The following is a 13,001-nucleotide window of genomic DNA, read 5'->3' as shown; positions in this document are numbered from 1 at the left end:
AGGACTTCAAATTCCCGGAGATATGTGGATTCCACATAGCTATGCAATGCTGGCGACTGCGATAAATTAATAAGAGCCTACGTCAGCTAATTTCTCAGCCCGCTGGTACTGCAAAGTGCGGAGTTCCCATGTGGGGAAGGGTTAGGTGGCGATTTCCTAACGGGGGTAGCTGCTTTTTCTTTCCATTAAGTGTTCATCATACAGTAGTCTAGCCTAGGTGGAGATGAAGTTACGCTCACCTGTCACAACTATCTCCGATAATATCCGCCTCGTTGGATCTCTGTTTGCTGCAATTGACGATAAAGAGGATTGGTGAATTTTGAGCTGATTTCAATGCATTCTCTACCAAGCCTCATGAGTATCACCAAATCCACAATTGATCTGGCTTCATGACTCTCATAGCCGGAGGACAATTCAACAATAACCTCTTTCTGAGACTGTTGAGCTGTCCAGTCAAGAGAGCTTAATGCAGTGGATCTTAAGAAACACCGGATATACTATAGTCGAACACGTTTCAGATACGGTAAACACCTCGATGCGAAGTGCCTATATAGCACGTCAGATCTAGACTGATCGGGTATCCACAACAGATCTACTGTCTATGTGTTGTCATTTTTAGTTGATGAGTCAGAATGAGAACGATGGCTTCGGCCGGTCAGCCATGCATCCATTAATTTGCTTCCGATGCTATAAATACGCATTCGAAGGCAACAGCCCCTTCTCATCAATTCTACAAGTCAAAGCTGCCCCGCCTTTTAATTAATATTTTCTTTGATGCTTTCTGGAACTCTGATAGTGCAGGGAAGCTGCCCCTGTTACCTTATAACACGCTGTGGTGGTTTATCGAATGTGGGGCAGTGAAGGATGTGTGAGTTACCCCACCCCGAACAAATCAGAGTAATTCCACATCTAGTAATAGCCTATTAGGAATTGGGAAAATGTGGAGGCGACGAAAGTAATCCTGAAAGCGTATTAGGTGGCCTTTTATACTTCGCTTCGTCTTTTTGGAATTCTTCAGGTTTGCCTGATTACGTGCTATGTATGGCTTAAGAGCTTCATATGTCAACTTCCAACTATCAACCCCAAGACTCACATTCATGTCAGACAATATGGCTTATTCTAAGCTATTCATTTGTTACGAAGATCCCGTACACCGTAAAATTTATTAGGTCCAAGGACCTTTCCTTCAATCACCGAAACAGATGTTGCCACCAAAAGTTTGCCACGCCATTTTCTAGGTTGCGATCGACGCATTAATACCGTGCTTGCCCCAGACGAAGAGGTTATGAAAGTTGTCGTACCAGTCCTTGGTAATCTACTAGAAGACGATAAGTTGCAGCGCAGACTTGCCAGTGCAGCTCTCCTGTGGGTCATCCATGCGCAATAACATCTGGCTTAATAATAAATATTCACAACTGCTGTATAAATCCACCAACCTTGAGGCCCGTTTTCTTTCCAGAAGGCCGAATTCCTTTGTAGCTTAAAATAACAGCTCGGTCGCCTTGATAAAGTCGACAGCTCTTCAACGCTGCGCACATGGTTAGCCCTGCGCCAATTCCAGCAGGTAGCGATGTGACAGTCGCGCATTTACCACGACGTCTTGCGTAAATTTATCTGTCCAGGTACCTTGCCTCGGTTTATTACACCAGATAGCACTTGTGGGTACTTGACTGGCCATAATCTGGCGTGCTTAATTGACACTCATAGCCAATACCACAGGGATGAAAGTCTCGACCAAGGGCGCTCACCCGGGTATTGATCTGAAACATGGGGTCATTTCCTGTCAACGGCATATGTAATTCTATCACCTTCCTTACGAAACAATGGCACCATACGTTTGGTCATGCTGTTGAGAACTCGACGTCGTGCTTTTTACTACCTACTGTACAAATCAGAGTATCATCATTATGGCCAACATTGTGTTCTTCTTTCCTACATAATGAAAGTATCCGTATCGATCTCAATCACCCGCCACAGGAAGCATTTAAAGCAAGTACTTAAAATCCAGCCCACGATCAGTTGGATGCCACAGTTTTGGAACGCCAGACTCCTCACCACGTCCCAATTTAGCCCTTGATTCTCCTTTCGACTTCTCTCTCCTCTGATAGATTATTCTCATAATGCTGCATCCGATGAAAGCAATAGCCAGGGATCCCAAGCTCCACGAATGACCGAGGACGTATCTTGGTTCAGATGTGCTTTGATAAATCTGACCCGCAATGATACCACCAAGGTTTGTTAACGTGAGCAGTATTCCCAGACTGGCTGCTCTTTTCCCGTCTGGTGCACAGTTACTAGAGAGCCAGGCGATGTTGCTTCCAGTGGCCAAGAAACAAGGCGTCGCAACTAGGAACATAGCGAAGTAGAGGACCCCCACGGGAACGTTGAATACCAGCAGTATAGCATATCCAGCAATACCGAATGGAATAGTGGTAGAAATGGCGAGATAACGCGCATTGTGTTGATCGGACAAAATTGCACCGATTCCATATACAATCGCACCCCAGAGGTTCACTGGACAGTATTAGTATAGATCTTTCTGCTTTCAATACAGGTTTGCTTTACCTGGAATTGTCAAATACTGTGCCTGTTTTGTTGTATAACTGAAGCCATTCTTTAATATTATCGGCAGAAAAGTACCGAATCCTACTGTCCATGAGTCACTGCATCCGTATTGTTTAAGCGAACATACCGTATAAGATAGTAACCACACAGATTTGAGTCACCCCATGGATCCAAGTCTTCATGTCTTTGGCTGCAAGCTTTACATCTGCCAGTTTGTAATGGCCTTGTCCACCACTATAAGCTCGGGACTGCTCATCGCGATATCTCATGAGTTGCTTTTCGTCGAGACTCAGAAAATATGCAGTTTCATAGTTCTTTGGAACAAGAAATACACAACAGATGGCAAACACCATTGTAATGATTCCTTCGAGGATGTAAAGCCTGTTCTCGTTAATATATTCCCTTATCCAAGCATCCAGGACAGATGACTAACCAGCGCCATCCAGGATAGCCGGCGATACCTTCCATGTACAGGATGCCAAACGCGATCAAGCCTCCAAACGCACCAGCAAGAGCAGAGGCAACTGTACACGAACATTGTCTGTATACCTCAAGGGTTAGCCAAATCTTGCTCACTAAATAGGTAGCATATTCTTGTGCCCAGTTCCTCTCTTAAGTACCAGTTGGCCAATAAAAGAGTCATTGAAGGAAAGAGGCAGCCTTCCAAGAGGCCCAGAATCAAGCGGCAGACACCCAACCCTGAAAAACTTTTGACGAACCCATTACACATGCATACAAGACCCCATGCAAATGCTATCGTTGGAATCACGCGATTGAACTGAAGGCGCTTCACCAAGAGCGAAGTCGGAAACTCTGCTAGAACATAGAAGATGTAGAAAATCGAAATTGCGGTCTAGTTTTCCGTTAGACCTTACTCGGTTTTGTTTTGATAAGCCATACTCACATTCAGTTGCGTTCCGGTTAGTCCAATATCATCTGTCATACCTTGGGTTGCAGCGAAGCCGATGTTGCCACGATCCAAATAGCTGATTAGCATGAGAAGCATCATGACTGGTGCAATGTAAAGATCTAGCTTTCGAACGAGACGTTCATTGCGCTTTTGGAATTCCACGTCCCGGGCTTCCACATGTTCAGCAAGCTCTACCATTGCAAACTCCCCCTTGAGTTGCTCAGTGGCATCTTGTTCTGACATGCTGGCTGCGTATCAATGAGAACTAGACTTGGTGACAGCCTTTTTATAAACTGAAATAGACATTAACAACCTGAAAAGTCGAGGGCCAGTGAGGCTTTGATGAACAAAAAACGGTTTAGCTATTTGTAAGGGGGCATCGCCTGCTTCAATATGAGGTCCACCACTGGCTGAGGCCAACTCATTCATTCCCAGTCCTTAGATACAATAATAGCATTTGGGGAAAGGGTTGCATTTCACCGCTATGCGCTCAGCCAAATCAAAGAGGTGGGGGTAACAGGGTTTGGTGTGCGAATGCAATACTGCCCAATCATCAAGCTTGATTTCCCGGACCCGGACAATTTTCCACGTCCCCGCTTTCCCCTCGATTAATGACTTTGGGGTATGGATTTTAGTTCTACAATATGTTTGAACAGCATAAGTTGAAGAAGCCCTTCATATTTAAGCGAGTGGCAATAAGGAGGGAGGGTGTTGAGCCTAGGAGCCATCTCAAAGCACACCGAACAGAGATGCATGGGATTGAATCTAATAATCCGCCCCAGGGTCAACCTCCTAGCTACAACACAAGAAGTACCTTGGTTCCCAAGTGCGACAGCTAGTCTCCAACGATGTCGATATAGCAGCAACCCACCTCTACTTGCCTGTAGTAAAACACCATGTCGCCCAAGCTCTAGAGGACCGGGCGACACAAATGTAAACATTTTAAGTGATAGAGTTCGCTGGTATATTGAGTATTTCTGCTTGTAACTGTGCCGTTCCCTTGCACGTAGATCTGATGAAAGAAGGTGAAACCTATTACAGCCACAACATTACAGTGAACGCCTCAATTGAGCATGTGGGTGTGCAGCTCAAACGCAGACTTCATCAAGAGACGTGGCTCCTGGCATCAATTTTCATATCATTAAGAGGCATCAGGCTAATGAAATGTATAATAAAGAGAGAGAGATAAAATGTAAAACACAACTACTATCTATCATTGTACTTGAGGGAATATGCTCACTCTCAAGATACCTTTCAAGAAGCACCCAAAAATCGCTTCTTGTTCCCCGGGTTTTGTTCCCATTCAACATCGTGGGCAAAAATAATCTCAACGCCTTCCAACTCCAGTTGCCTTATACGCTCAATAGTTCTTCCAGCCTCATGTCTATTCGAATGAATACAACATATATGACCTTGCTCATCATACCATTCACCAATGTCTCTTTCCCCGGTCATGATCCGTCGATCATGACAAGCATCCCCGGCTAGATAAACATATTTGCCTTGATCAGTCCGTGCAAGGATGTTGATATGGCCTGGCAAGTGACCAGGTGCGTCAACAAGTAAAACACTTCCGTCTTGGAAAATGTCCATGGTCCGTGGAAGGCAGCCTCGGGGCTGCCATGCCTGATTGAAATTAGGAAGTTCACCACGCGATGGCATATCTGCCTTCATCGTATTCATATATCGAAACTTTCCGTCTGGCAGAATCTCAATTGCTTGTGATTGACGAAGTAAGTCAACCTCGAAGAATGAGTGACCTCCGCGTAAAGCGAGATTGCTTCCATCCAAGAGACTTGATGTGCCAGGACCTGTCACAAAAGTGCTTTTGCCGAACATAGTTGGATCGCCGATGTGGTCCCAATGGATCTTTTAATCAGAAGTCAGTCATTAGCTAGTTCTATGCGAGGTGCATTGCTGAGACGGTACGGACATGCGAATATATCACAAAGTCAATATTCTCTGGGGATAAACCCCCGGCTGCCAAACTTTGAACAACATCCGGCTCAGCGCTCAGCGGCTGTCGAGTCTTGATATGATTTTGAATTGGGATAGGGTAATTTGATGGGTGCCGCAGGCCAAGGTCAAACATTACCCGAGTCATTCTCCCAGAGACAGTTTCAACATGTTCGATCAGAAATGAAAGGGAGGGTACCGTCTGTTTCGCCACGGCGGATGCAGGATAAACGAAAAAACGCTCTGGCAATGTAAGATGTCCAGCTTGTAGAGCGCTGACTTGCACTGAAACCTCCGAGCTGGATAATGACTGCATGTTTTATCGGCAATAAAGGGAAGTGAAGATATTTTTTACTAGATAGCTACCAACCTCTACATCAATTAATACGAACTTACCAGTACCATACCCTGTTCGACTTGGTTGGAGAACAAACTTCGGGCATCCTGGCGGACAATGATAGACCATTTTTCCCCAATATTGGGGAAGCTGAGTACTGCGTATCTATTGCACTACCTCGTTAGGCTTCCCCACTTGATAGAGCGTTTGGATTTGAAATAAATTATAACCTGCATGGACATAATCTAAAGCCAAATCGTTGGTCCCGCTCAGTGAGCACACGCTACTTTTGCAAAATGACCGTTTTTCCGCCAAGCTCGATTGGATTCATCGGCCTCGGGGCCATGGGAATGTGGATGGCAACGAACTTGGCAGAAAAACTCCCGACAAGCACTAAGTTGCACGTTTTCGATATTTTACCAGCCCTCCTTGAGGAATTCTGTACCAAACACCCTCTTAGCGCGGTGCAAGCTTCCAGTCCGAAAGAATTGGCGGTTAAATCTGTATGTTGTTCAAACCCTCTCCCTTCCAGAATCTCGCAAATCCTAATATTCATGAGCAGGATATAATAATTACTATGCTTCCAGAAGGGCAGCACGTCAGGACGGTTTATCTGGGACCAGATGGAGTATGTTCTGGAGAGATCGGAGCGAAATTACTCATCGATTGCTCAACTATCGATACCGCTAGCTTTCTTGAGATCAAAGAGCACATTCAGAAAGTATCCCCATCTACTAAGCTCTATGATGCGCCCGTTAGCGGGGGGGTTATTGGAGCCAAGAAGGGAACCGTGGCTTTTTTTCTGGGCTGCGCAGAAGACGATCCGGGTGAAATCCAGAGACTATCCGAGCTATTGTCCCTAATGGGAAGCAAAGTCATTCCGTGTGGCGGTCCGTCTTTTGGTCTTGCGGCGAAGCTGTCTAACAACTATTTATCGGGTATCATCGCCATTGCATGTTCGGAGGCCATGGACATGGGAATGCGGTCCGGACTAGATCCTCGTGTTCTTGCCAAAGTCTACGCTGCTGGGACAGCACAGAACACGATTTGCGATAAATTCTGTCCAGTTCCTGGAGTTTCTCCCGAGGCTCCATCTTCGAATGGATATAAGAACGGCTTTAAAGTGCAGTTGATGCGGAAGGATATCTCACTGGCACTGGAAATGGCTCACGGAGTGAGTTCAAAGAACGTCCTAGGAAGTATAGCCTTGGAAACTTATGAAGGTGTCTGCGCGGATTCAAGGTGCAAAGACTTAGATTCTCGAGTTGTTTTTCGGTATTTGGGTGGCAATGAAGAGTGGAAAACCGATCACCCAAAGTCGAGCTAAACCTGACAACGCTGCTTTTCATATTTACAGTTTAAATTGAATTAGATATAAATTTATGTATATGCTTTGCTTACTTATATATCGTAGTGATTTGACTTGTAATATACGAACTAAACAAATTATCGGCTGATTTTGGACAAATCAGGATAGGTATGGAATATCTGAGTCTGAGGGTTCTTGAAAAGGTAAAATTAAAATTAAAGTAACATACAACTCGCTTTCGGAGAATTTTCAATGCGGGTGATAGTGGGGTAAGGCATGAAAAGTGTTGTTTCCCCGTTCCCCCAAAAATCGGAGAAAGCCAGCAGTTGCGGGGTTGAGGGCATCTATTTACCCCGAAAACATCGGATGCACTATGGACCATCAATCACCTTTCAGATATTTAGTACTCAAGTGACTACAACTTCATATGTCTGTTTGACTCTTCCAAAACATTCAAATAACAGTTAAATTACAATCCAACCTCAACTACGTTTCCTCCAATATGTCAACAGATCCAAAGTTCGACGATCTTCACAACCAGCTTTTTGAAGAAGGCCTGAAAGTTCGCCGCGCTGTTGTCGGGGATACATATGTCAACAGAGCTCTCAAGAACGGATCAACTGAATTCTCAAGAGCCGGCCAGGAGCTCGTCACCGAATGGTGCTGGGGATATGCGTGGACCAGGCCGGGCCTTGCCCGAAGGGATCGCAGCCTGCTCAATATTGGCATGCTAATGGCTCTTAATCGTGCTCCAGAGCTTGCTGTCCACGTTCGCGGTGCGCGAAACAATGGCCTGAGTGAACTTGAGATTAGGGAGGCCATCATACACGCAACAACTTATTGCGGCGTTCCGGCTGGGGTTGACGCTATGAAAATTGCCGAGAAGACACTCAATGAAATGGCTGAAAATGGAGAAAAGCCGCGTGAACTAGGGGCAAAGTCGAGCAAAGCATGAAAGAGATACTTGTGGGGCTCAGATAGTGGAATCGGAAAATAGACACCAGGCTCTTTGTACATGCAAGAAAGTATGCGTACCCAGCGCAACCACTTCTTTCTTTCCAAGCTTCCTTATAAATCCAGAGAAGAGCATGTTATTTGAGGGTTTTGAGAAAGCATCAATAGTCAGCAAATATTTCTCAGTCTCTTGGCAGTTACATATATTTAAATGACTCAACATATGCAGCTGACTTTAAATATGGAAGGGAATCTCAGAAGTGTAGACAACTTGGAAGCTCATAGAGACCCAGGAAAGAATCTTGAACGGTTCTTTTCACGCCACTCGCCATCATGTGCTATGACTACTTCTACCCTTTCATTGGTTCCTGACTCTGTCGCAGTCTGATTTATGCCATCCACCAATCTCTGAACCCTTCTCAGAGTTTCCCTTGCTTCGGCGGTGTGGACATGTACGCTCCTCTTCCCGCCATGCACATCATCATACAACGCAATATCCTTTACCCTGTTTAGGATGCGAGAATCATGACAACAGTCGCCGCCTAGGTAAACCCAGTCAGTCTCTGACACTCGCGCCAAAAGTTTTATGTGTCCAATCATATGACCTGGGCTATCGACAACGTATACGCTTCCGTCCGCGAAGAGGTCAATTGCAGACGCAAAAGGACCGAGAGGCTGCCATGTATGTGAAGACTGCTGGGCGGCATGAACACAGTCAGGAATAACCTCCCCCAACTCGGGGTCTGCGGCTGGTGTATTTGCTGGGGGGAATTCTTGAGTTCGTTCCTCGGGCAAGAGGTCAGGAATAAAAATCTCGGCTGGATAATGGGGTCCTGCACCATGGCGCAAGAGGTGCAAGGTCCCAGCACCGACCAGGAATTGGGCTTTACTGAAGTCTACCGGTGTACCGACATGATCCCAATGCACCTAGTGGCAAGTTCGTCAGATGACTTTTATCAATGAGAGCCTGGGAAATTCTTACATGACTTAGAATTACCATCTCAATCTCGGCCGGATCCAAGCCTCCAGCACGCAAAGAATCGCCCACATCAGGATAAAGTATGGTCGGTTGTCGATTGCGAATATGGGTTTGCATGAGTGGCGGAAATTCTTCTGGATTTCGCTTCATTCCGAGATCAAATAGCAGTCTTGTCGAAGGTTCAGAGCCTCTTGATGGATGTCGGATAAGAAACGACAGAGACGGCACGGTGACCCTTCTGTTGGGGTCGGCATCGGTGACAAACAATTGCTCTGGCAGGGTCAAGTGTCCTCCATCTAATGCTGAGATTGTAACATAAACCTGATCTGGCCTTGGTAAAGGAAGACTCTTATTCGTGCTGGCTGAAGGCATATTGATTTCGGAAGACGTGGTTTGGTGATATTCAGTGAATAAGGTGATGATTCTACTCGCTATATAAAAGTTGAAAGGTGCAGAAGGAATAGTAAGCTTTAAGAGGATACAGATTCTATATTTCCAAGACTTTGCTTCGACTATCGACACCAGTTCCTCCACACAATGTACCTTGTGGAGGGAATTTGGGGAACCTGGGACGTTGAACATCGGGGAAATTGGGGAAGCTTCTCGAGCATAAATTGGAGTATGTAGGTGGCCAGGTAAGCAGGTGGCCCTAGGCTTCGGCAAATGGGTTAGGCCCGATGGGCTAGGTTGGGTTGGGCCCAAAAATGGGGGCCCATTTGCCTTTGAAATGGGCCCGGGCCCATATGGGCCCCCATTTGAGCCCATTTTTTATGGGTCCAAAATTATGTATAATTTTCATAAAGTATGCAGAAATATTAGTTTTAGAGGGGTAAAATACCACTTTAAATACCTCATATATTACATATAGATAACATAAAGTCAGCTTTTAAAGGTATGAACTCTATGGTTCTACCCTATTTTTTCAATTTTTTTTATGATTTTTATATACAAAAGCAAGACCTATAAGCCACCCTAACGCCCTAGCACCTATAATCAAATAAAGCACGCATAATTGATCTTATCAATTAGTGATACGTATATTCTACTTTATCCTATCTCTACCTAGTAGCTCTAGCTCTTCTAGAAACCCTAATTAAAGGCAATTCTCTATCATCTAACCTTTTATCTAAAGATTCTTTAGACGAAACCTCCCTTATTCTCTTTATAGGCTATCGAATTAGGACTAGCTACTCTTCCTTATCTAAGCTATCGAGGTCTAGGTCCTCGATATCACTAATATCCTTAAGTATTACTTAAGTCTCTAAGTCCTTTAATCCTACCTCCTCTTTAATCTTAAGATTCTTTACTAGCTAAGTTAGCTCTTTTATATCTATATTAAACTTTATAGTGCGATTATATACTATAAGGTCTTTTATAGTAGAAGTGCTTAGCCTACCACGCTAGTAGTAGCATATATCACGTGCTATATTAAATAGGCGCTCTACACTAGCACTAATTACTAGAATAGAGAAGAGATCTCGAGCTATCTAAGCTAGGGTAGGGTATTTAGTCTAATTATTCTACTAGAAGATATAGGGTTCCTCGTTAATTAGCCCTAGTTAGGTTAGTAAAGGGTGGTTAGGTTAGGCTATAGATATAGAGTCTATATATATAGATATATAGATATAGACTTAACGTACTAGCTTGAAGGTAATCTCCTAGCTTATCTACTTATATAGGTAATATACTAGCTTTTAGAGGTATTATAGACTAGACCGCTAGCTCTATAGCTATATATCTCTAGGCTTAGGGACTCGAGATTGGGTTATCTTATTAATAAGATCTAATCAGATCCTATAAGCTTAATCTATAGACCTTGGTATAATTAATCGTCTCATCTTCCCACTCTTTAGATTAAAAGAATTAAAGCTTATACTATAGGGTAAGGATCGTTCTATATATATATATACTACCTAGGGCTAGGTCTATAGTCTGAGAGTAATACTCTTGAAGCTTAGATTTAGCTACTTATAGAGCTAAAAGTATATCTTGTTTCTATAAAAGCTAGAGTTATATAGTTAGTATAGGGTTATATAGGGTTATATAAGCTTATATAGGTTAAATATACCTTCTTTTACTAAAGCTTAGTAATAGAAGACTTAATATACTAGAATAAAGTATTATAGATATTAAACATACTATATATAGTAATATCCTTTATCTTATATAATATAGTAGTAAAGATAAAGAAAGGCTTTATAATATATAAAAGATAGGTGATTTAACGCTATTTATCTGATCTTATATATATTTTACCCTAGAATAGCTTATAATAGCTATCTAGAGCTAGTCTAATCTAAATAGCTCTTTCTAGTATTAAAAAGGTCGAGTTCTATTAAGTCTGAATGTCCTAGATAGGGTAAAGTAGGTCTTTTATCCTATCTTTTACCTATTCTATCTAGAAATCATCCTATCTTTATAGGCTTATATTAATATAGACCGCTAGATTCTAGACTTTCTAGAGCGTATAAACTATACTAGTTATTTAGCTGATTTCCCTATACTTTTAGAGATCTTTAGACCAAACTAGCTCTATATTATTATTTTTAGGGTTAACCCTAATCATCCTATATAGCTACTTTAAGGATAGCTAGATTATATATACCATATAAGGGACTTAAGTAATTAAGGTCGCTAGATAAGCTTCTTATAGAAAGTCTTAAAGAGATAAGACCAAAGTCTTATTATTTAAAGCGTTATCTATGGTAATAGCCATAATCTAGTCTAATATTTTATACTTCTCTAGTATTAGAATCACTATACTAGTAAGGTTGGCGCCTAGATATAGAGATTTTAGTATAGAGAAGCTAAAAAGAGGGAGATAGAATCTTAAAGTAGATTAGGGGTGGATTAGGGGTGGATTAGGGGGATTTAATTAAGATACGATCGATATAGATCTCTATATTAATATATATATATTCTACATTGATTATATCTTGATTGATTCCCCCTAATCCGCCCCTAATCCTACCCTAATCCACTTTAAGTTTCTACTACTTACCTAAATAGGTGCTATATAGGGGTTTAAACCCTAGTAGGACCTCCCTATAGTATTAGTCTAGGTCTAGAAAATAGCCTATGATAGCTAGATAAGATTAGGAGTATAGAGATATCTAGTAATCTAGGGTAATCAAGAGCTTAGAACCTTCTAGAAGCGTGCTTAAAGCGGTTATTTATTAATTTAAGCTTTTATCTTATAGGCGATGAGATAAGGTTTAAAGGGAAGGGATAGATAGGACTAAAGTAAGCTAGGCCGTTCCTTCTATAAAGGCCTTAAATTACTAACTATTTAAGATATTAAAAGGCAGGTGGTAGGTAGTAAAGAAGTTTATAAGTAGCTTAAACCATATCTAATAGGTTATATACTACTTTGATTGAACTACCTAGGTAGGGTTAGTATATATAATATATAATATATATAATATATATAATATATAATATAAGATAGTGGGGTAGTGGGGCAGCGGGCTTATTATAGTAAAGGCAAAGCTACTCTTAATTAAACTCTGGCTAGGGTTAATCACCCTAGACTTATAGGATTTCTCGATATGGCGATAGAGAGTTAAGGTTCTATTAAAAGAGCTTCTATTACTCTAATTAGGGTAGTTAAATAGTATATTATATACTATATAGCGTACTTTTAGTAGTCTGGTCTAAACTTCTATAACCTGATTAATATGGGACTAAATCTTCGAATTCCCCTTTTTTGCCTAATTTAAAGCTAGTCTAGTATCCTTTAACCTATTTAGGGTAGTTTTCCACTATTTTAGGAAGGTATTATGGTTTAATTAGGACTATATAGCATAATTTCCTACTTTAGGTATAGAAAACTATAGAATTCTATTAGGTAGGGTACCTAGGGTAGATAGGTCGCTTAGGGTGGGTAGGGTGCTCTAGGTAGGGTAAAACGTTAATATTGACTTAGAAGGAGTAATTGGATCGCTCTAAAGAGGGTTTAGAAACCCTAATTCTAATATACTAGGTATATAGA

The 13,001-nt window shown here is 42.2% G+C and overlaps 4 protein-coding genes across 4 annotated transcripts; 2 read left to right on the top strand and 2 right to left on the bottom strand.

Annotated features, from left to right (window-relative positions):
- Positions 1–1,984: 1,984 nt before the first annotated feature.
- On the bottom strand, positions 1,985–3,718 carry N7503_001207 (uncharacterized protein; the record flags this gene model as incomplete). Its single annotated transcript, XM_057060768.1, has 6 exons — positions 1,985–2,514; positions 2,566–2,649; positions 2,693–2,946; positions 2,999–3,089; positions 3,142–3,418; positions 3,470–3,718. 6 exons carry the CDS (start codon positions 3,716–3,718, stop codon positions 1,985–1,987), a joined length of 1,485 nt encoding a protein of 494 aa, XP_056927691.1.
- Positions 3,719–6,064: 2,346 nt separating this feature from the next.
- On the top strand, positions 6,065–7,095 carry N7503_001206 (uncharacterized protein; the record flags this gene model as incomplete). The annotated part of the gene is made up of 2 exons (XM_057060767.1): positions 6,065–6,271; positions 6,331–7,095. 2 exons carry the CDS (start codon positions 6,065–6,067, stop codon positions 7,093–7,095), a joined length of 972 nt encoding a protein of 323 aa, XP_056927690.1.
- Positions 7,096–7,579: 484 nt separating this feature from the next.
- Positions 7,580–8,032, top strand: N7503_001205 (4-carboxymuconolactone decarboxylase; the record flags this gene model as incomplete). Its single annotated transcript, XM_057060766.1, has 1 exon — positions 7,580–8,032. The coding sequence occupies one exon, from the start codon at positions 7,580–7,582 to the stop codon at positions 8,030–8,032; it is 453 nt and encodes a 150-aa protein (XP_056927689.1).
- A 508-nt stretch (positions 8,033–8,540) lies between these two features.
- Positions 8,541–9,382, bottom strand: N7503_001204 (uncharacterized protein; the record flags this gene model as incomplete). The annotated part of the gene is made up of 3 exons (XM_057060765.1): positions 8,541–8,573; positions 8,659–8,958; positions 9,014–9,382. 3 exons carry the CDS (start codon positions 9,380–9,382, stop codon positions 8,541–8,543), a joined length of 702 nt encoding a protein of 233 aa, XP_056927688.1.
- Positions 9,383–13,001: the final 3,619 nt, after the last annotated feature.

Source organism: Penicillium pulvis (assembly GCF_028828015.1).
Source record: "Penicillium pulvis strain IBT 33274 chromosome Unknown contig_10_segment0_segment0, whole genome shotgun sequence".
In the NCBI taxonomy this organism is placed as follows: domain Eukaryota; kingdom Fungi; phylum Ascomycota; class Eurotiomycetes; order Eurotiales; family Aspergillaceae; genus Penicillium; species Penicillium pulvis.
The sequence above is the reverse complement of the archived record's forward strand: the minus strand, read 5'-3'. Positions and strand labels throughout refer to the sequence as shown.